We start from the raw sequence: 24,336 nt of genomic DNA, 5'->3' as shown, positions 1-24,336 counted from the left end.
GAATGCCCAGCCAGTGCTATCCCAGCAGTAGTTATTTACTCACCATCCATACTACCTTGCTGGTGTTGGAATCCAGCAGAGCTTGGCTTCAGTGTTCTATGGGGTCCATGATGTAGTACGTAACTACGTAGCAGTAACTGGAAATGTGCCCAATAGTTCCTTAGGAGCAGTTGCTTAGTACTTCTTGCCTCAAGCATAGGAATCTGGCCAGGAGCACTGCTAACCGCAGGCCACAGAGACATACTGGGCAGGCAAATGGAGTAACATAAACCATTGTCAGATTAACGTGGCTTCTGTGGCCCTATTCTTAGTAAGTGGTTTGCATTAGTCTCTCTGGCACAAGACATCTAATGGGAGGCAAACTGTCCACTGACGCAATAACCAGGAAGCCTAGTCCCATGAGAGGATTAACAGGAAGTCTAATCCTATGGCTAGCAGGAAGGACAGTTACAGGAAGCCTAGTCACATGACTAGCAGGAAGTACAGTTACAGGATTTACAGGAAGCCTAGTCACATGACTAGCAGGAAGTACAGTCACAGGATTTACAGGAAGCCTAGTCACATGACTAGCAGTAAGTACAGTCACAGGATTTACAGGAAGCCTAGTCACATGAGAGGATTAACAGGAAGTCTAATCCTATGGCTAGCAGGAAGGACAGTCACAGGATTAACAGGAAGCCTGGTCTCATGACTAGCAGGAAGTGTCACAGGATTAACAGGAAGCCGTGTCACTTGACTAGCAGGAAGTACAATCACAGGATTAACAGGAAGCCTAGTCACAGGAAGTACAATCGCAGGATTAACAGGAAGCCTAGTCACAGGAAGTACAATCGCAGGATTAACAGGAAGCCTAGTCACATGACTAGCAGTAAGTACAGTCACAGGATTTACAGGAAGCCTAGTCACATGACTAGCAGGAAGTACAGTTACAGGATTAACGGGAAGCTTATTCTCGTGACTACCAGGAAGTACAGTTACAGGATTAACAGGAAGCAGTCACATGACTAGCAGGAAGTACAGTCACAGGATTGACAGGTTGTATAGTGAGAGGAATTTTACAACCCCATGTTGTATGTTTGTCTATCTATTACCTATTTATCCACCATTGGAGTTCCATGACCTGCATATAAGCACTCGGCCTTTGCTCTTTAGAGCCTCTGTATGGTTATGGAGCTCTGCCGTGACTCCCAATATCCTTATCTTTCACGATAGTAGAACATTATTCCCTATGTGAGTTACATGTGCCTGCCAGAGTGTGTATGTATGTGGGACAGCCGGGTGCTGCAGGGGTTAGTGTGCGGTTTCCTGCCAGGGCTCAGTGGGGTTGGTATTGCCCCCCTGTGTGTGCGCTTGGGTTTCCTGTGGGAGAGAATGGCAGGGAAACTTGTCCACATTCCCTTGTTCCATATTTAATTTTGGGGGTGACACCCTGCCCAGAGCAGTAAAGCAGGTCTCCGTGTAACACAATGCAGCCAAGCTTTAATCAACTCTTCTCCTTTCCAGGGGAGTGAGCATGGAAGCGAGACAACCGAAGATTCCTCAGCCAATCTCAGCAAGGAGGAGGTGCTAAAACTGGTCAATATATTTGAGTCTCGCCTGTCATTCCTTCTCCTGCAGTTTGTCAAACTGCTCAGCTCGTCCAAGAAGAAAAACAGGTAGGTGATAGTTTCCTGCCGTATTCACTGCTTAGTCCCGGCTGTATGGTGAGCCTGCAAGCTTTCAACCCAACATAATAATACTCATTCAAGCATAAAATCTATATAAATATATACACTTAATGGCACCATAATGAGTGCTGGCAAACCCAGGTTATAGACCCACGACATCGCTGCAGTGCAGGAAACTGTGACTCTGCTAAAACTTTTTCCAGCTCTTGCACAAAGTATTCATTTTACTATGATGTAAAGAAAAAAAAAATCCAAGCCTTCCTTGCGGTGAGAATGTGGATAATTCCCTGTTTAATAGGATTCCCACGCATGCCTGCAGATCTCTGCAGCTCTGTTATTAAATATTCCTGTTACACACTGTAAGAAAGCAGCCTCCGAGCGTATCGATATAGAGCTACTGGGGGGGAAACAATTAAAATTCCATGCTGCCTTACACTGACAAACATAGAGGGCGGCTGGGCCGGCTCACAGGGTCTCTCGTTTCTGCTGTAGCACATTGAGCCGTGACTCAGGCTGAGCTGAATTAGCTGCACGTTGTGTCTCCGTTAAAGGGATACCGGCATCTCCTCGCTTCCCTGTTAAAAGAAATATATGCATATTTTATTTTGTAGACATGCCTAATTAGCACCATGCAGTTAATTAGGGCATTAGGTTCCTGGCACACTGGTGGATTAAAGTAGAACTAAAGCTTAGGTAGGTAGGCCATTAATATTACACATCTGTACCAGCCCAAGGCAACCCCAACCCTTTAGCTGTGAACACTGTGCCTCTGAAGATGCCCCCATTCGCCCCCCCCCCCCCCCATATTCTTTTCTGCTTTCAATCACCCCTAAGCTTAGCTTCTCGACAGCGGCCCAGACCACACTGAGCACGTGCAATGCCACTGAGACTGAAATGTTGGCCTAACAAATTCCAAAATGGTGAGCTCCTTTCAAAGGCCTAGATCATTACTGTTACAGGGCTGCTTCTACAATAAGTACAGTATTTGAAATAGTGTTTCTAGCCATATTTACTTATAGGGTTAAGTTCTCATTTAACAAATTATCGCTGTAGTAAACTGTATTGCAAGGGCACTCGTGTGATTGGTCCAGTGCCAAGTGCTCTTATCAGCTCTTATCAGCTCTTATTGGCCCACCACACGGGTGGCTGGATTAGACACAGATCTGCTTATTTAGCAACACGGCAGAGCAAGCTTGAAACATCATTGTTGTGAATTCCGTTGGCTGGATTATAATACTAGTAAACTAATTAATCCATCTGAGTGCTCTAAATTCCACAGTGATATGAACACTGTTTCTCTGGCTTGCTAGGGCCTCAGCCATAAAGCACAGCAGCACTGCTGCTTACAGTAGGCTTCATTCTGGGTCCATTCCCTTTAGACAGAATAGAAGTATCCAGCCACCAGAGTAATGTGCCATTCAGCTGCCCACCCCCAATCTCTGTCTGGCTACAACAATCGCACCCATTTGCACCCCCTACAGGTGGCTCTGTAAGTTGCAGTTTATCTATTTAATGGAGCATCTAAGTGATGTAACTCATGTGTCAGTGGCTTTCTGGCATTTTCCATCAGCCTACAGAGAATGCTGGGAGTGTCAGCAGGTACCAACAGGAGAGGTGGGGTTATATCCGCTGCTGGTTTTGTCCTGGAACTGTTGGATTCATCGCTCCGGAGAACTTTCCAAGACTGGATTTCTTTTTAGCACATTCCAGTTATGGGGGGACATATATAGACAAGCACATTCCAGTTTTGGGGGAGATATATAGACAAACACATTCCAGTTTTGGGGGACATATATAGACAAGCACATTCCAGTTTGGGGGGAGATATATAGACAAGCGCATTTTGTGTGACCAGGTATCCACAAGATGGCAATAGAAACTCTCCATACATCATGGGGAGCAGCGGTGGCGACGGCGGCATCTTAACGAGATTTTGTTGTTTAGAGTAATTCCACACAACCGGTAATTGTTTTTGCTCTCCAGTGTCGTGATATTTCATGGGCTTAGACTCGCATCCGGTATCAGGCTGGCAGAGGCTCCCGTATTTATCACTTTTATATACTGCACATTTGTTGCCAGGATCACTAATCTGGAGAGTTAAATGAGTTTTATAGCAAGGATTATGCCTTAAATTGCATGCAGGCAATATTGGGAGGAATAAAGAAACCGTGTGTGGCGCTGACTAAATTGCCCCTGTCTGGGACTCTCTTTCTTATCATGATTCCACTTTCCCTTTATCCTACACCCTCATTATAATGCAGGGAGCTACTAGGTGCTGCTGCAGCCTGCACAGTTACACATACCGACTTGCCTATTTGCCTGGGGGCGGGGTTACAAGATCCTGAGCAGCAGGTGGGCCACTAATGGAATCCAGGGCAGTTGGCAGGGGTCTCAGACTGAATGCTATAGCATGGGGTGGGTTAATCAGGTCTCTATAATCAGAGTATGTAGTGGGGTGAATAAGGATCATTAGAGATCAGATACAGTCAGATACTTGCCCTTGAATTGAATTGGCTCTATTGCCACAGCAGGTTATTGAGTTTCCCTTGCCCCCTCCCTGAGGCCCCCATTGCTGAGTTCCATTGGCCATTGGAAACCATAAAGGGCTCTGATTAAACTGCACACATTGGGGTTCATTTATAAACACTGGGCACATTTACACCTGGGCAGTAACCCATAGCAACCAATAAGTGGTTAGATTTTTTTCCAGCCTGCTGCAGGTTGAACACTGAAAGCAATCATCTGATTGGTTGAGATGTGTTACTGCCCAGGTGCTCACAAAGAGCAATCGCTATACATTACAATGCAACCTGTGCTGCTGGCAGTCAGAGGGTTAAATCTTGATAATTATAATAGATTTTCTGTGCTGCCGACAAATCCTGTATTTCTCCTTTCCCGTAGTGTCCCAGAGGAGGAGGCGTCTCTGAGAACATACAAGCAAGTGTATTCCAATCTGTTACGGGCGACGGCCAACCGAAGCGCAACCCTGAGCGAGCGACTCAGCCTCCTAATACATTTACTGGATCAGCTCACCCCTAAGGAGCCAGCCAGCGAGTCCGCCACTCCGTGACCCAAACATTGTTTTCCAGTTACAACGTGGATGCCGTGCCTTGTTAATCCCGGGATTGGTGGGTTGCTCCATTTGCTGCGTAACGCAGCCTGCAACGAAATATGCAATGCGCTGCTGTGTAAGTGACAAAGGCGTTTGAGAGACAATAAGGCTGCCATGAAAAGCTTGAGAGGTGCCGCACAAGGTGCACGTGTGGAGATTTGTGTTGTATGCAAAGCCAAGCGGTGGGGGTGACTTTGTTGCTCGGGACTGGACTGGCTGGTCAGAAAGCCAGAAGTTTCCCAGGTAGAAGTTAATGGGCCGCCGTACGCTCATTTTTGTACTTTCCCTTTGTATTTGTTTCATTGAAATAATAAGGGGTGAATGTATCATAACTCTTAATAAGCTGTAGCCTTACTGGGCTGCCATGGCCCTGCCTAACTGGCCACAACCTTGCTTCATTTGCCATAGCCCTCCTGTTGCTTTATATGCCCTTCTATAGAGAATGACGCCAGTCAGATGGATGCCGGTGCTATGTTATAGTGGCACTTTTATATTCCACTCAGTCTCTCTCCAGCACTCAGCTATTGGCTACAGATCTGCTCCCTATTCTGTTCATTAAAGGGGAGGTTTGCATTTAAGTGAACGGTTAGTATGTCACACACCTATTCTAAGCAACTTTTTATTTGGTCTTTTTTTTCTTCTGTATCCTGAATACATTCCAGCCTGCTACTGAAAATCCTTTCTGGTTGCCAGGGTCACTGACCCCAGCAACCAAAAAACCCCAGGCTTCAATGTTTATTTTTGGTTATTAACTTTCTTTTCAGACCTTTCCAATCTTCTGCCTTTTGCTTTTGTAATGAAGTCCAAGCAGCCAGAGTGTAGCCTAAATTCTAAGCAAAATTCTAATGAAAAATCAATGTAAACATTAACAAAAGACTTATTGCCTGTTGCTTTAGAATATGATTGTCTGCAGCAATACAGACTGTTCATTTTCAGGCAACCTACCCCTTTATATTCATAACATTTAGCATACTGGGGCAGTGTTTTGTTTTTTTACCCTTCTTACCTTCCTAGTAGTTGTCTGTGTCTCAGGCTTACAGATAAGGAGTTGTTCTTGTTGGGTATGTAACCGTGACTAGCAGTTACCTGTATAAAAGTCCTTCCAGTTTTACTGCTCTACACTGAACGTCACGAGGAATTATAAAAGCCAGATATATTCATAGAAATAAAGTTCAGCCCAAGCCCTAATCATCAAACTTAGGCCGAGAGCAGGAATATTAGTGCCCCTGTAATAATGATCTTTATACCCAGTAACAGCATATAAAGGCATGGTGCTCAAGGCAAAAGGAACATTTTGCCGCAAAAAAATCACTCTGGGTATTTGTTCCAATGGGATTCAGCATTTCAGTTACCAACTGTGCATTACATGGGAGAATGGGTAGTAGGGTGCAGTCATAAAGGAAAGGTGCCTGGGTAGGAATCATGGGAAATGGGAGGTGGAAATTAGCGTGGGGGAGGGTCATAGGGAAAAGAGGAGGAAAACAGCGTGGGTGGGAATCATAAGGATAAAGGGAGGAGGAAATACCATGGGGGAGGGTCATAAGGAAAAGAGGAGGAGGAACAGGGTGTGGGGGAGGATCATAAGGAAAAAGGGAGGAGGAAATAGCATGGGGGGGGATCATAAGGAAAAGTGGAGGAGGAATTAGCGGGGGGGGGGAGGATTATAAGGAAAAAGAGAGGAGGAAATAGCAGGGGGAGGATCATAAGGAAAAGTGGAGGTGGAATAGAGCATGGGTGTGGGGAGGGAAATGACATAAGGAAGGATTATAAGGAAAAAGGGAGGTGAAAAAATCATGGATTAGAATCATATGGAAAATAAACAGGAGGAGGAAGATCCCAGGCCATGTTCCATGTTTCCTTTTAGTGGAAAATACCTCATTAAAATGATTTCTCTTGCATTTACTTTCCCCATAGGGCCAATAACAATAACCAATGAAATGAGTTTATAGTTTGCACAGTCCGTGCCTTCACCTCTCTCACATTGCCTGGTGCTGAGCCCCTATTAGCCCACAATGGGGCTACGATTCTTCATGCCTTTTCTCTACTCTGAAATGTGAAAACTTTGTGAAAAAAAGTTAAAATATTTGTATTTATTTAAAATAAAAATCCGTATTCCTTATTGGCTTTATCTGCTTCTTTCTTGTAATACCAGAAAATCTAATGGTAAAGACATAAAAGTGTCAGCTCTTGGACACAGTGATTTGATGCGTACATGCTTCTTCCTTCAGCCATTTGGTAAATCCAAGATTGTGCTGTTTATAACTGGGTGAGGGTTATGGGAGTTGTAGTTTGAGAGCATCACTGGTATTTATACCCTGCACTATATGCCAATATGTTCCTATAGGCGCTGCCTATAGCAGGGACAGCGCTAATATGGCGCCATGTGCGGCTCTCGGCCTTTTCCCTTCTCTGTGTGATGCGACTGTGACATTTTGTTTTGTGCTACAGAGCAACGTACCCTCGTATTTACAGCACCAGGCACAATGTGATGTATTGGCATTAGCTGAGCCTTAGCCACTTTGTCATTCAATGGGGGGGGGGGGGGGATTAGTGGCTCTCAGAATCAGCACTTTGCAGCCACGGTTTGTTTTGCCTGGAAGGCCAATAGGTCAGGGGGAAATTCATGTAAATAAGCGCTGTAATAACTGAAATAGGCTGCTGCTTATTCCAAGCAATTGTATTCCAGCAGAGCCTCTCCCACCGAACACATAAGGGGCTGCCGTACACAATATGTCATTGTTTTCCATTGGGTTCTTCCATTCTTTAGTTAGCAGAACTTACCCAATCACCTCCCACAGCTCTAATGTAGTGTCTTTTTTTCTGTGCCCCAATGTAGACTGGGGGGGGGGGTTTTAGTGGGCTTGAAACGCGTAGGGCACCAATATATTTATATGTGTACATATGGTTAACATGGAAGTGCATCACCAAGTACTATTTCTAGTGTAGTAATATCCACCTACGAGCAACCAGCAAGTGGCATTGAGCCATGTCACCGAGGGTTAGTCAGGAAAATGCATGTCTCCAGACATAACTGCAACTGTACCGCTGGGCAAACAGTGATTCTACTTAGAAATGGGAGCTGCCATATTGCTTGGTTCAGCACTTCAACAATACGGAGGTCACGCTGACCATTAAAGATGCAGTCGATTCTTTGGATCTGGTTGAATGTTGGTAAGTCTTGCGTTACTCTGGGCCCCTTCCTCTCTCTAGTGCTGCTCATTTAATAGTTTTATAAGATCAAGGAACGTGAGGTGTTATGGGTTAAGCCAGGCAGCAAACCGAAAAGGTGGATGGATAGATGCCAGGGAGGCAAAAGGAAAGGAGTCTGAGAGCTGGAAACACTGTGTATTGGAATAAAGGGTAAGTTCATGTTGCTCCTAGACATGCTATTACTCAGTTTCTTATTTACTTATAATGGGTTGACCCTTTTGCACATGGTGGGGAGTGAGGGGGTTGTACAGGGTCTGCAAAAGATTCAGTAAATGGTTACCCACCCTTGATAAATGAGTGGCTTCTTGCCTAAAGCTGGCCATACAGTGTGGGGCCCTCAGGAGGTCTTCCCTAATGGACATCAGCCCAAAACTCCATTGTCAATTAGACATGTTTCAAAATCCCATTGGACGAAGAAAGCATTGGCATTGGAAGTAGTGGTAGGCAGAAGAGCCACCTTGGGTGCAATTAGTGGGGAAATGATCAATAAGGAAAAGCGAGACTGGAGAGCAGCAGGGGTTAGTGAGTGTGAAGTGGAGTAAAGGGTTAAAGTGGTGTGTTTTGGCCCAGCTATGCCGTAGGCACTCATTGGCCTGGGAGCCAAACAATTGTCAGATCATCCCTATTTGACCCACCATGTTTGTGACCAAATTGAGTTGAGATCTTCTTATGTAGTGGCCCTGCAGTACAAGTGGAGCTTATGATATGTGCCCAGCGTAACTGCAGACATCTTTTCTCTTCTGCCTAAACCAACAGACTGCAAAATAACCCTCGGGATTTCAGCTTCGAAAAAAACATTTCTATAAGTTTTGCAAGATGAACCAACCAATCAGTGCAAATCATTCAATCATTTTCATTTCTTTTACTTTTATAGAGTTAGAGTTATATAGGATTGTATTGGGGGAGGGGAACCCAGTCCACAACCTGCTAAATATAATTGGAAATGTAAAATAATTGTTTTATTCGTACAGAATAACAGTGCCATATAAAGCTAAGTAATAACATAAAGTGTATCATTCTGAATCAAACGTGCACAGCCAGTAAGAGCTATTGAGTCCCGGTGCTACACAGTTCATTAATGAGAGCTAGGAATTCTGAAGGTTGGACCTCCCTTTGCTGCTATAATGGTCCCTGCTGATCTGGGAAGGCTTTCCACTAGATCTTGGAACATTAGTGGTAGGAGTTGCCTCCATTTAGCCGCAAGAGCATGAGTGAGGTTGGGGTTCTGGCCTGGCTCACACAGTCAGTGTTTTGGTGTATTCCATAGGTGCTGAGGTCAGGTCTTTATTCAGGCCACACATCTCCATAAACAATTCTGTATGTACCTTTCTTTGCACACATGGGCCATTGTTGAGCAGAAGAAGACAAGGGCCTTCAAGAAACTTTTGCTACCACAGAGGAAGCACAAATTGGAACCAGGGGCCCAAGCCCAAACCATGGACCATAATTCCTCCTCCTTTACTATCAGTATTATGTTTAGTTTGTGTTTAAAAGTGCATTCTGGAGAAGGAGTTCATAGTAGAAATGTAAAGAACAATAGATAAATAAAGCATTTAAGCAGATCCGAACTGAGGATCCTTGTACAACACGGAATCTTCCCAAGTTGGGATTCATCTCAACTGATACATACATTCTTCTTGAATGGAATTCCCCATTCTTGTCATTAATAACTTACACACATACATTAGGCATTATGGGAGCCTGTCTGTCCCTTATTAGCAATTATTGGAGCGCCTATGTCTGTTCTTTATGTCATTAAGGAATGGCTTCCTGAAACCTGGTTCCGTTGGTGCTCCTTAGGGCTGCGTTTAGGAAACAGTGCTTTACAATAGTTTACTCAACTCCATTACTAAGGATTGTCCAGCTTTTCTACAGCTCTGGATCCAAAGTGTCTGTGTTTGTCATCTGGGAGCATTGTCATGCCGTAGGTGGGTACATTGGTGGAAGCCGAGGCAGAAGAAGACCTTAGAGAATCTCAGTGCAAGGATATTATTCAGGCTTTTTTGGGCGAATCACATTTTCAGCAATGAAGGGTGTACATTACAGATGTCAAACCACTGCTGTGATATTGTTCTTCTGGGGAACAATCCATTGTATGGAAGAGAGGGGTTTTGCCTTCTGTCCTTGTCGCTGACGACTTTCCAAAACTCTCTTCCTTTGAAGAGAAATAAGGAGCTGTGTGTGTAGGAGTAGTACGCCGCGTCTATGTTACCCTTGGGGTGATTGTTGGCTGCCACGGCTGGGAAAAAGTCGATGATTCTTTTGGGAAAGTCTGGCACAACTCTGTTTTTGTTGATATCAAAGGCAAAAACCTAAGGAAGAGAACATGTTGGAATTAAATGATCCTTCAGTGGAAACTCCCAAAATCCCAAAAACTCCTGCTTATCCAGAGATATTGCACCCCCTGCAGCTACCGGCACTCACTTGCTTCCAGATCATTCACTAATAAGTTTATAGATGTGCCCGTGGCCAAAACAGTTCATATGAATACATGCAACCCAAAGGGGATAGCTGGCCCTCTAGCTATAAAATGACAATAGCTGATTGCTGCTGATCTATAGCAGTAATGAAAAACAAACAGTGGTTTCATTAGTTACCCTTATTATTATGGGTCATTCTGATACCCTGCAACTTTCTCTGGGAAAGTCTCATCAATTCAAAACCCTACAAATGTTTCTGATCAATTCCCATTATTATCCATGGGAAACAATGACATTATGGCACACATACTACAATACGAAATGATTGGCTGCAATTTTTAACCATTTTTATCACCACAAGAACATTTCTTGCTAGTAAATGGTCTTTTAGTTCTGACCAATTACACTGTGGGACCAGTTTGAACATCAACATATACCACCTTGTGGAATTTGAACAGAGTTGCAGGAATCACATGAACCTGGACCACAAGAACCTCATACACATGCCAAGAAGAGGCATGAATAGATTGGACTCAGCCCAGACTCAGTGGTTGACATTAGAATGATTTGCAGAAGATGCTCTAATGGTGGTGGAGCAGTTAATCTGAAATCAAGGAAGAGGCCCCATAACATGAATGCGGAAACTTTTTTCTGCTTAGTTACCAAGGTTCTTTCCCCCTTTGATAACACTAGGACCTAATCTTTCTTTTTGGTTGTTTCACATTCAATAGTAAGAACGGAAGAGGAGAAATAAATACCTGTGAGTCTCTGAAGAAGTAAATGTACTGCCATCTCCGGTCAAAATAGGCAGCATTGATGGGGCTTGGGATTCCAGGAAACCCTTCTGAGATGAGGCGAGGGTAGCTCTTCCCCTGCGTATCTTCGGCGTAGGCTTTGTCGTTTTCGCTGTCGTAGTGCCAGTACTGAGTACCTTAGATAAGGAACGTGTATATATGGCGGTTAGCAGGCCACATCAAAGCAGAAGCCATGAATATTTCTAACCACATAACAATGTGATAGACCTGACTGCCAGTGAAACATCAAATACATAACAGCAATTCAGCTGCTCGGCTTGTCCCCCCGAGACAACAAGGATGTGCATCTATTCACAGTTCAGAGCCTTCGTTGACATCACAAGATTTTTAAATTGAATTTATTGCAGCTTCAACCTCGTTTAGCTTTTGGCAGACACTTATGTGCTCAGCCAACGGGAAATGCCAATCGAAGGACAGTGTTACTGTATTTTAGTGACCGTCACTTGTAGGATATAATGGCTTGGGCACAAATGGCTGCTAATAACATGAATGCGCCACTTTGTAACGTGCCTTATTCCATTATAACAGCAATAGTAGATAAACTAAGTCATTCAATACAGTATTTTCCAATGGGAAGTAAAGACATCCATACCATAAAGCAGTGCTTCCTACACCAACAATTCTCAACTAATCTTATTTTCTGAATAAACATGGCAGCAGGAGGGGAAGTGTATCCCCACAAAACATGGAAGATCTAGTGCTCTGGACTAGTGGAATGAAAAGTTGTCACAACTGCAGTCATGGAACGTTCATTACATGATATTACATGGGCTAATCCTGCTCAATTTCCGACCTATTGGCCCACAGGCAGAACGGACATATAATGTACAAGGGAACATAGACAGTAAGTTGCCTTTCTATTGCTGCACTTGTTTGGGCTGTTGCAGGAAGTGAAAAGGAGCTGCGGCTTCCTCACAAGCTGATGCACTGATCGATATGGTCCATTAGCAGACGTAATTTTTACACCTGCCCAATTGATGAACTGACCAATATCCATAGTTCATAAATATCATTTAGGGTTTCCAGGCCACCATAGACAAAATCATACTCCCAAGTTATGATATGAAGTAAAACCTAATTATTTTTACTAACTACAACTACTTTGATGCCTAAAGTGCTGTTCTGCCTACTATGAGTCTATAATACCTTTGAAAAAATAGGTGGCGTCTCTTGTCCAGGTCCAGACATGAACAAAAGCATCAATATTCTGTGCGGGAATTCCACTCCAGCCAGTAGCAATGGCCAATGGATCCCCATAGCGTGTCCTGTTGCTCCGATTCTCATACATCCAGTACCAGCTGTTGCGGAAGAAGTAGGTATTGTATCGAACAACAAGCTCCCCGTATTGGTTCTTTTCTTTATAGATCCAGTCAAAAACTGTGTCAAAGGGGCCTTCACATGAACCTGGAATGGAAGAACATTAAGAATTTTGAATATATGAATAACCGTGCAAGACGCTAGTGGTGCCTTCCATGGCCAGAACTAGAGGGAGCCATAATGGATTGGATCATTCTATTCCATTCTTCTGTACTGTTGATTTACAATCAATAATTCGGTAATTATAAATGCTATATCTGTCCAATAGTGATACGGGGCTATGAAAATAAATCTGTCCATCAAGATCAGTCAGCAACAACTGGAGCTACAGGTTGGATATCCCTAAATCATACTATTTCACCCCTATGGAACCTGGTCTTCTGTAACTTTGGCTGAGGTCACGGCGACGGCATTTAGGTAAAGCTTAAGGTCAACCTCGTAGGTTTGGTTTTTATCATTGCAGGCAAAGATTTCACATTTGTTAGCTGTTGTTTTGAAAAGGTTTGTTAGAAGAATAAAAATGGTTTTACAAAGATCTTCCATAGGGACTGTGCCAGCGCCCACACGTCAATGCTACAACCAGGAAACCCAATTTTTCACTTTTGTAAAAAGTCTTCATTTGTCCCTAGGCTAATAATACAAAAGTTGCACCTGGTGCGGAGAACATCCAAAAATAAGACAATTCTCTCCCTCCCCCCCACAGACTGGCCTAATAGGCTTGCCTAATGCTCAGAGTCCTGGAAGCAGAAAGCATCCTTTTGTTAGTGGAAATTACTTGGAAATCTGTCTCACCCGTAGCAGAGTGCTCGGAGCCGGCCAAGAAAATGCACAATAATTGAGATGTTTCCAGAAGTGCAGCACTAAATTACACAGCGCTTTCAACTCAAAGTGATGCAAAACCCAGAAGTGAGTTGGGTTCTGCCATGTTACTTTCCTCAGCAGACCCATTATACAGGCCTTCATAGAGAAACACTGTATATTTTAATAATGTTTTTATATTTTTGTTTGTGGTTGTGTGCATTTTATAAGTCTAGGTGTCCATACAAGGGCAGGTTTAAACTGCTGATTCGGGCCCTACAGACCAGGTCGTCCTACTGGAATATCTGGTTGAAAATTGGGCAGGTGTTGACCAAGAAGGTTTAATTTCCTGTCAGATCAAGAACAACATTGGCTTGTTGATGTGGTCCACACCCAAAGGCCTGTATCCCTGTCATTGTGATCAATCTTTTGGCCCTAGGGCCAAATTATCAGGTCAGCCCAATATCACCCACCATCATGGTTGCTAAAAGAACGGATCTTATAACATATGGTCGCAGGAAAGATTGTTCCTGCCCTCCACTGACATTCAGAGCTCAATCATCAAAGATAGATAGAAACAATAGGCATTCTACCTCCACCTGACGATTCAGCCCTAAACACGAGATGACCGCTATCCAAAGCTTTTGCGATATCGTTGTTTAGTTGCTCCGCCATACATGCAGCAAATATCATACAAAACTAGCCAACTAGCCAGCTATGGCCAGCTTTAGGATGCTCATACACTGGCCAAGCCTTCTGGGTGTCTGAATCACCAGTAAGTTGAAGGGCAGCTATAGTACAACTGGCAATACATAAAGGTTGCCAAATGCACTGTGCAATGTGTAGTATTGCCTAGGCCCCAGGACAACAACACTACTTGACCTGACTCTAAGGCCAAGGTTCCAAATGATTGGCAGCTAAAATATCTGTCTTTCTCATCTGCTCAAGCACCATACACTCACCAGTAAGATGCATCAGTTTGAACAGACCTGATAGGCTCGCAGGATGGCCTGTTAATACTGAGCCTCAAGCTGAGATCCATGCTCAAAAGATCAGGCACTTTAGCTGAAATCGGCCAAACTACCCCAACAAATGGAAGCATGCAGGGGCAGCTTAAGGCCAAAGCCAGCACAACAAGTGGCACAAAGAGACAGCCGGGGCCTCGCTTCACTATAACAGACTCTGCAGAAGAATAAAAAAAAGCCTGAGCTCCATATTGGTGAAATAATAAGATCAGCACAAAAATGCGCTTGAGGAATAATGGGCCATCCATAACTATTTGTCTTTAAATGAAGACGCTCTGCTGTATGCTTCTGCCATATTAATGGAGGTATGCAAACGCAATTTATCGTGCGTTTAATCAGCCCGCTGACTCCAAGACACTTGCATTATTTAAACTCCTTTTTAAGTTGCAATCCTTTGTGCTCAGCAGCGGCGATTCTCTCCCGGTCTGTCTGCAAAGTTAATTTGTTTGGGCACCGGTGAAAAATGGCCGTGGGGATTGTCAAGGCCCCATTGAGAAGTCAGCAAGCTGTACGGGGCCTTCTCCCTCTCGCTTGTGCGGATGTGGGATGATAGAGTAGTTAGAGGCAGCAGCGAGCAGACACAGTCATTGCTCAGGGAAAGTAAGGGACAAGGTATGAAAAGGAATTGGACTTTCTTTCAGCATTTGGGTCCCCCCCCCCCCCACCCAACGCCCTTGTTCTCTTCTACAAAAAGCTGATGGATAGTTTGAAAGGGAATTGCTCTATCTACATCTATTGATCGGGCCTCACATTGAGCACTGCATGTTCTCGGAGATGCCACATACTTTGTCATTCTTTACACTTTTGCATTGAGAGTCACAGGTTTATGCCTTAAAGCAGTGGTTTCCCAACTGCCCATTATCCCCCTGGGGAGGCCTGAAGGCCAGTTAGAGATCTGAGGACAATGTCACTTTGTTCTTGTAGCCCAGGGATCCCCAACCTTCTTTACTGAGCCACACCCATATGTAAAAAGTGTTGGTGAGCCACTCAAGCATGAAAAAGTACTATGGAGATGCCAAATAAGGGCTGTGATTGGCTATTCGGTAGCCCCATGTGGACTGCTAGCCTGCAGGAGCCTCTGATTGGATTAAAACTGTTTCTCTATGCTTCCAAAGCTGGCCTTCCAAGCCAGAGATTTAAAGATGGGCACCTACTTTGAGGCCACTGGGAGTAACATATTGCTCACGAGCCACTGGTTGGGGATCACTGGTGTAGACTCACCTGAAAGCCCAGCTAGAAGGCCAGTTAGGGTAAGTTTTGATGAGTATCTGTAATGTTGTTATGAGCTTAGGGGAAAGGGGGTCTCATCATAAATGGATCCAGCAAAGGGGGCTTACTGACAACCCTAACCAGTCATTGCACAATTAATAGTACCAGTATCAGTAATAGGATAGTATAGAATTGGCTGCTAAACAGCCCTATGCTGATGTTATGGATAGTATAACCTAATTTATATACCAGCTTCCTTGCCATAAACCAGTCACAATATGTTATTACATGACATCAAACTGACTGAGGATATCAATAACTGATACTCTTGCTTTTCTGTTTGCTGCTTGTGGACACTGCCCAGGGCCATACTGTTTGGTTGGGGACACATTTGGTATTCTCTTGGCTATTAATGGGACAGAAACATGTTACCATTCCACTAATTAATAGTCCTGATAATAAACCTGATGTGTTATGGTTGATGAGACCAACTGATTTTCTCTTCCTGTGTTCTAGACCAGTGGTTTTTGGACTTTTTCCTGTTTGAGTCCACTTTGTCAGTGCCACTTTTCCCTATATTTTGCCCTAACTGGCCTTATGGCTGTTAGTAATTGTGCTTACCATATAGGTTCTGTATGGCTCTCCTGTCAGACCGGTCCAGCTCAAAGCCAGAGTCCTGCGGGATGTAATTGGGCTGCATTATTGATCCCACCCTGTGGATGTGAGATAATCCAAGAACATGGCCAATTTCATGGGTCGCCACCTGTTTCATGGAGGAAAAAAAAAGACAAAGGTGTTACAATGCAGTGAAAATATTTCATTTAGATGCCACAGAAGCAGGGAAGCCTTTTTCCATTTTGGGATGCTGAGTAGAGTAGTTTTGGGGCCCCATCCTATCGCAAAAGCCTTTTCTCCAAGCCAAATCATCTGATTGCTCCATATAATGTAATGACAGGGTCCCCAAGCATTGGCAGGCCCTAGGCAGGGATCTAGGGATCCTTCTTGCACAATTTAGGGGAAGATACACACAACTCTAAAAGCAGAGGAGGGGAGAGAGGGGAAAACAATGCAGTGAGGATCATCCTATACAGCAGCCCCCTGCCTCTTCCCTGTAGCATTGCCATCATGGGGCCCTGCAATGAACCTATTTATGGACAATATAATTGCTGGGCTTACACTAAAGTTCTACCTGTGCAGTTACTTGATAGCGATAAAGGGCAGATGAGCACTTGGTTCTGCCTGACTGGCACACTCATCATTAATGCTGGACTTGTGCTTAGAACCTTCATTTACCTTCAGCAGGCTGATCCCGTGCTCGCTGCTGGGAGCAGTAAAATGTTCATCATCATCAAAGTGGATGTCCCCTAGGAACCAAGCGTGGGCGAACTCCTGCCCGGAGCCATCAAACGCCCGGCTACAGCCTAAATGCCGACCTGTGCGGGAGAGACAGAAGCAGAACTTGGTTAAATTCACATATAACCTACAGTGTAATCTTTTAATCCCAAGGGCAATCAGACTATTAAATTAATGAAACCCTAGGTGATTCCTTGGTGCTGTGATTCCTTGCAGGGCCACATTTACATTTGTGCCACTTATGCCAGTTTGATGCAGCTTAGCTTATGGCTAGAGGCCAACTGTACCCCCCATTTACTAACCTTGCACCCAATCTAGAGTAGTAGAGTCGTATATTTTGTATGTTTATTTAGGCTTTGTGGGTTCAGGACAAACAATTCTTTGCAGTTGGATGTTTGTCAATGTTATATGACATCAGTTGTCCCATCAGAAAGAAAAGCAACTTTCTTGGTGAGAAGTACAATAAAAGGCAGTGATCTGAATAGTAAAATAAATCCTTTAGTCTATAGAGACTAATCTTGGGGCCACATCCCCACATTTCTCCATTAAAATATCATCACCTGCACTTCTAATAACATAGCCTTCCAGTAAAGCCTAGCCAACAAATCTTCACCCCGATTGGCCGTCAGTTTCAGCATCCAGAAGAATCCAGGGCTTAGGATAAACATTTACCTTAATCACATTACCTGCTCTACAGTAGTTATTGGCGCCCCAATTGCCCAAAACATCGCATTAACACTGCTGTGCATCTTGTTTGTACACGCCAGAGACGCCAGCCTTTGCTTACTTAGACTGTAAGCTCTACGGGGCAGGGACCTCCTTCCTACTGTGTCTTATACCACATGGCACTTACTCCCGTATATATATATATATATTGTAAAACTTGTCCTCCCTGTGTGTAATTTTGTATGTAAGATTGTACAGCGCTGCGTACCCTTGGGGCGCTTTATAAATCAAGTTATATATACATACATAGATATACTGTATATATTGTGCCCGACGTCACTAAGGACTTCACTGCTAAAAACAGCCGATTGATCAGGATTTTACAATTATGCAGCAATTTCATTTAACTTGGTGCTGTGAGTTCTTGGCTACAAGCACTTTACATTCCCTATATAAACAGAATGTTATGTGGATACAACAATAATTAAGAAACTTGCTGTAGGCAACTGATCTCACCCCCACTCTGTGACAAGGCATTTCAATAACTGCTCTATTTGAGGAAAGTACAGAAACGGAGCTGCTAATTTCCGTACAAGCGCAGTCTAACGTCTGCATCAAAAGAGAATCATAAAAAGTATCCAAATTAAAAAAAAAAACAAAAATGTAAGGGACACTATCCTTATGCGAATGTTGGCATTTAAAGGGATACTAACCCACCCTGCACTTCTCAGTGTCACCTAGTTGTCACTGAACTACACATCCTAGAAAACTTTAACATATTATCAAGGTGAAATCATTCTGAGAGCTGTAGTCCAACAACATTAGGCTTGTATTATTAAAGCAATTTTGACCAGTAAAACTTTTCCCCTAATCTCTAGCGCCTGTAGCTAAATTTAAAAAAAAAAAAAATCATCCAATGAGAATCCCCGCTAATCTGTGTAAATATGGCTCAATGTTCTTTCTTCCTGCAGTTGGTGTTGGAAGCTTTAAGGACCATTTTCTAGGCCCTGAACAAGTCTCTTCTGTATCCCCCTGTCTGATTCCAGTGTAATATATTGATAATAATAAATTCTCTTGCATCTATATGATGACCCTCCCACATTTCCTGGCTCGTGAAGGCTATACAGGAGAACAAGTAGACAGCTAGCTACCCAGCCCTAACTATCACCTGAGGAATAACTCGCCACATCCTACCTGCTGCTGTTGTTTATGGGCATGCATCTCAGGCACTTATCCCCCTACTTTTTAACCCCATCATTTATTAATCCCAATGACTAAACATATACACATATATAAATACTCCCTAAAGCAGGGGTCCCCAACCTTTTTTAGCCATGAGCCTCATTCAAATGTAAAGAGAGTTGGGGAGCAACACAAACATGAAAAAATGTTCCTGGGGTTGCTAAATAAGGGCTGTGATTGGCTATTTGGTAGCTCCTGTGTTAACTGTCAGCCTATAGAAGGTTCAGTTTGGCAGTACACCTATTTTTATGCAACCAAAATGGGCCTTCATGGCAACAATGTTAAAAATAAGCACCTGCTTTGAGGCCACTGGGAGCAACATCTAAGGGGTTGGGGAGCAACATGTTGCTCATGAGCCACTGGTTAAGGGTTCACTGCCTTAAAGAGTAGAAATGTTTCTTGAGAGGTGGGAGAGGAAGTGTTCTTACTGGTTATTTGCCAAAAAAGAATTTTGAGGACTTTCCTCATAGCTGCCAAACCTTTGGTAAAGTCTCACACTAAGAGAAGGGAGCACGGGCAGCCTGTCAAAAAAAAATTTGATTTTCTTCAAGCTTGACCAACTTTAGGCTGATATCCCTTTAATGACTTACTGGCTTAATTCTAGGCAAGATGTGCAGCACTACATACCTCCCAATATTCATATAAGGATGCTCTGTCTATGCCATGCCTGTAATATCCCAGTGCCTCACCCAGTAATTCCAAGCCATTCTGCAAAATGCCCCCCCCCTGATAATGCTAATTAGGATTGTGCCATAAAAACAACCAGTTAGAAAGTATGCATTATATTCTAATGCTTATGATTATATCATTTTATTTGTTGCTTTATGGCTGTATTATTTATATTGTGTAATGGCACCTTGGCATATGCAAAAGGCATCTAATTCTTAGGGTTAGCAGATTATAGGCAAGGTTTAATTCAGGCAAAAAACCTTATATCATAACTTATCTAATAGAAAATCTATTGAAGTCTATGGGGAAACCTGTTACTGGATTACAAGATACTTTCTTATGCAACTGAATCGGGCCATAATAGGCAGCAACTGCTTTGCTAGAAATTTGCACTTTGTGAAAGAAGAACATAGGGCATGAACTGCTAACAACCCTGGCTAACAGGCCATGTATAACTTATATAGAACCCAACTCTAGGGCTCATTTATGAATGCAAGGTGCCGTGCATACAGGATTTAGATATGATAAAGAATATGAGCATACCTCGTCCAAATCCGAGTTTGATATCTATTTGGGATAGAGGGGAGGTGTTATCTTCTTCGAAGTCCAGTGGCATGATTTCACTCCACATGCGGAAAGCCAACCTGAAGACATATCTCTGCTCATTGATGGAAAGTTGATTGCTGTAGCCTTCTCCAATCATTCTCCATTTCAGCAGCTTTTTGGTGAAGACTTTCCCTGTGGATTTCTGTAGTGTCTCCTGTTCTTCCCTGTACTTGTTTGAGTGCATTAACATGTCTAAGAACCTCTTCCTCCGAACCTTGGGGGGGTCTGGGTTTTGTTGAGTAACGTTCTCCGAATCTTTGGTTTTGTTTTCCAAAGACTTTCTTGTGGGCAATCTCTCTGTGTCTTTCTTTGCCATTTGGTTGTCTGGTACGCCGCACCGTGGCTTGTTCATGGCATTGATGGTGGCATCATCTAGGATTCCTGTAGCTGGCAAGTTGTTCAGCTTCTGAAACTTTTTGAGAGCATCGATGAACTGAGGGCTTTTTGTTGGCTCGGCCACCTCTTGCCTTGCGTTAGAAACCCCCTCTTGCATGAGACTGAAATCTTTCAGAGGTTCATTTTCATTGGCGCTCGATGGATCCCAAATTACTGGTTCTGTCCAACCATATTTTGCCAGGTATTGCTGAAATGATACAGTAAAAGCATTTAGTGGTCTAGTAAAGACTGGACATTTACTGTTGGGCCAATGGCAATGCCAGTGAGTGAATACTGGGGGACCACCATGGTTTAGATTGGAGAACTTTAGCAGAGTGATATATTGGTTATATCAATACATGGCTCAGCATTAAAGAGGATAGCTGCCTATTCTATCTAATAGGTTGCAGTGAGGTGAGGGGGTATAGGCTTTTGTGTTTCATCTTAAAACCCGGGTTTACATCCTTTTTTCCTTTCAAATTCCGTATAAAACACAGAGATATAGCTATGAACACATATAACAAGTCATGTTCTGTGGCATGGTACCGTCATACATAATTATAATGGACAAATAAATGGAAGGAAAGATCTACCTATAAATTGGGTACCATGTCTTATTATTATTATTCAATAACACTGGACAGTGGCAAAGAGTATGCTGAATCTATCTATGAATACCTTGGCGGAGAGCAAATCCTTGACCAGTTCTGCCTGTTGGATTCCTGAGGGCTGGAGGTCTGACCGATCCCGGCTGTGGAAGAGCTTCTCCGAATGGCACAGCCTGGATGATATCAGGCACAAGGAGCACCAGATCAGAAGCTTAATGGAAGGCATGGTGGCCTCATGTGATGCTGATGGTCCTGCTGCTGTCCTGCTGACTCTGTGAGGCATATTCTGTAGTGCTGCCCACTACAACTGACTCCTTATATTGGCTACTGACTTACAGAATGTTTCACTACCAATAAAAACAATCTGGGCACTTGTTTATTTGACAAACGTCAAAGTGTGCTAGGGGGTCTAACAGATCACTGTAAACCAACATGTCTCTGGGTTTGGCGTCAAAATTCATGCTTTGAAGAACAAATGACTTCCTAATGTTGTTTACTGAGCCTTCCAGTACATGGAACTGGTGTTAGATGCACAGTAGGGCTCTCAGTAAACAGATACAAAGATTGTGACTACTAAATACAAACAGCTACAAATCAGTGCTGTAACTAGAAGCTATGGTGCCCCATAGCAAAATCATTTAGGCCCCCTCTTAAACTTTTGAAGTAAGGGCAATATATTAGCCAGTGTCCCACTTGGCCCCCCATAACTCCTGCTTATCCCACCAGTCCCACAGTGCTTCCTTTGAAGTTAAACCCTAACCCAGCAAGGTGGTATATAAAATCAGAACACAACTTCATAAATACACCAGGTTTTATGCACCGATGGCTGACGTTCAGGTAGTGATAAGGTATATTTGATTTTGTTTGTTTGTTTGTAATAACTTGGTATACTAAGCACAGTCATAAAATAGTCAGTAGTCATAGTTGGAGACAGTAAATGGAACAAAAATCATCTCTTAAATTACAAAATCTGCACCTATTTCAGATTGCAATACTGTACTGGCCTTATATATTGAAAGCAACATTTGTGACCATTAGAATATTTGCAGCAAAAGGGTTTGGTTTTTTTTTTTTAATACACACACCTACCAACCAATGAAGCTTTTTGGAATTCTCTTTCATTTAAATGAAGCTACAGGAGGCATTTAAGTGGATTGAAACCAGTGTCAACCTTGCAAGCTGCGAACAGTCTCCTGTAAAGCTGGCCATACACGTGGCGATCTGACGATGTTTCCTGTGACCATCGGTAGCACGAAACATCGTCAGATCCGCCACACACCATTCAGGGCTGAATCGGCAGGTAAGGAGGTAGAAACAATAGGATTTCTACCTCCTTCTGCCGATTCAGCGCTGAAGGGAGATTTTGGTCAGGCGCCTTCTATGGTCCGATCGTCGAGTCGGCCGATATCAGCAGCTTCCTGCGATATCGGTCGACTCGCCGACATACCATACACGCACCGAATATCGTACGAAACGAGGTTTCGTACGATATTATCGGTGCGTGTATGGCCAGCTTAAGTTGAAAAGGAGAGCAACCAGCAACATGGCTGAACTGTATAGTAACTGATGGACCTACTTGGGGGAACATTATGGTTGCAATTTAAGCAGGACTAAAGTACATACAGCGCTTAAGGTGCCCATACACTATAAGATCCGCTCGCTTGGCGATGTCGCCAAGCGAGCGGATCTTCACCCAATATCCCCACCTACAGGTGGGCGATATCGGGTAGCAAGAAACTTAAAAAAATAATAATCCGATTATGGTTATGGGGCAGTCGGTTCAGGGACCACATCAACGAGCCGATGCGGTCCCCGATCCGGCTGGATTTTCTAACCTGGCCGATCGAGATCTGGCCAATTTCTGGCCAGATATTGGTCGGCCAGGCTGCTCTGTTCTGCCCATACATGGGCCGATTAGCTGCCGAATCGTTCCAAGGGACCGATATCGGCAGCTATAGTCGGCCCGTGTATGGGGACCTTTAGGATGGAACAGCTCTGAGATAAAATGCTGGCCTACTGCCGAAAAACTTGTTCAATATTATAATATCTCTTTATTTGTTTCCATTGGTCACAGGAGAGCAACACATTTCATTCCAACTCATACGGGCTGGATACTGGTTGTAAATTAGTTATTTGACATGTGTGCGACATTTCCAGCACATCACCAGCCTACCCCTATTCTAACTGAAGATGGACATGGGTTAGAAGTGAACACCTTGCTTTAACAACACAGTAAATCTAATACATTGCCTGGTATGTAGTGAAATGTTGTCTTTTCCAGATCTCCAGGAGATATTTTCTGGGTGTTGAATGCAATCTGAAATACTGTGTAACAGCTGCAGCCTCACATAGCAGAACAACCACGGGCTTTATTGGCAGGATGGATTCTTATGACACGATGGAAAGGACTGACATTGAAGATCATCTCAGCCTGTCCAGCCGGCCTTTATCCCGTGACACCAAGGATTGATTTGATTGCAATAAATATTTAGACCAAATAGATGAATAAAACTGGAAAGCCTTGAGGCAGACGCATGGAGCAACCTTACATATGTACTATACATCATCACCAGTATTCTGTATAAAGGGCTTCTTAGTAACTGGCAACATAATAATACTTTTTCAAATCATAAATAATGAGCTCTAATCTCACCTTTTGATACATCTGCCCATAAACGTCGGCAGAAACAAAAGGAATTGGTTACAGCAAATGGTAACTATGAACCTACCAACCCATGGGAACTGCACCTCTTTATAAATACACTGTACCCACATACCAAGGGCACTGACAAAAAGTTCCCATTTATAAAGGGCGGACTGATAAATTAGATAAAAAACTTCAGTGGTTTCTACATCTGTTTCCTCCAAGATCTTGGAGTTGGGAAGGGATTTTTTCCCCCACGAAGGCAAATTGTAGAGGATTCAGAAGGTTTTTTTTTGCCTTTCTCTGGGTCCACTAGCAGTAAGGCAGGTTTTATATAGGCATAAAAGATTGAACTTGATGGACATGTGTCTTTTACTAACTTACTATGTTTCTATGTAAACGTTAGCCAACATTAAGCGTATACTGTGTATCTATAGACTGTACTTATACTGCATATCAGTCTGGGACTGCTCCCCCTCAAAATTGAGTTGAATGAATCTGTTGTAAAAATGCTTCATGATGTTTGTAGAGACTTTGTTCCAAAAACATGAACTGTGCACCTCAAAACGGTTCAGGTGGCCCCACAGGGCACCTCCCGGC

At 43.5% G+C, this 24,336-nt stretch overlaps 2 protein-coding genes across 3 annotated transcripts in view; one reads left to right on the top strand and one right to left on the bottom strand.

Moving 5' to 3' along the window:
• edrf1 (erythroid differentiation regulatory factor 1) overlaps positions 1–6,898 on the top strand; it is a 37,622-nt gene extending 30,724 nt beyond the window's left edge. For both annotated transcript variants that reach the window (XM_012959636.3, XM_002932663.5), the window contains 2 exons: positions 1,504–1,655; positions 4,569–6,898. In XM_012959636.3, the coding sequence (XP_012815090.2) occupies positions 1,504–1,655; positions 4,569–4,737 (321 nt within the window). In that variant the 3' untranslated portion in view covers positions 4,738–6,898. The remainder of the gene's footprint in view (positions 1–1,503; positions 1,656–4,568) is intronic.
• Positions 6,899–8,925: 2,027 nt separating this feature from the next.
• Positions 8,926–22,359, bottom strand: mmp21 (matrix metallopeptidase 21). The gene is made up of 7 exons (XM_002932652.5): positions 21,163–22,359; positions 20,047–20,692; positions 16,867–17,006; positions 16,195–16,336; positions 12,371–12,628; positions 11,168–11,340; positions 8,926–10,301 (listed from the first exon to the last, which is right to left on the bottom strand). The coding sequence occupies exons 1-7, from the start codon at positions 21,373–21,375 to the stop codon at positions 10,002–10,004; spliced, it is 1,872 nt and encodes a 623-aa protein (XP_002932698.2). The 5' UTR covers positions 21,376–22,359; the 3' UTR covers positions 8,926–10,001.
• Positions 22,360–24,336: the final 1,977 nt, after the last annotated feature.

The sequence above is a fragment of the Xenopus tropicalis genome, chromosome 7 (assembly GCF_000004195.4).
Source record: "Xenopus tropicalis strain Nigerian chromosome 7, UCB_Xtro_10.0, whole genome shotgun sequence".
NCBI lineage: Eukaryota > Metazoa > Chordata > Amphibia > Anura > Pipidae > Xenopus > Xenopus tropicalis.
This window is presented reverse-complemented; position numbering and strand designations above follow the sequence as displayed.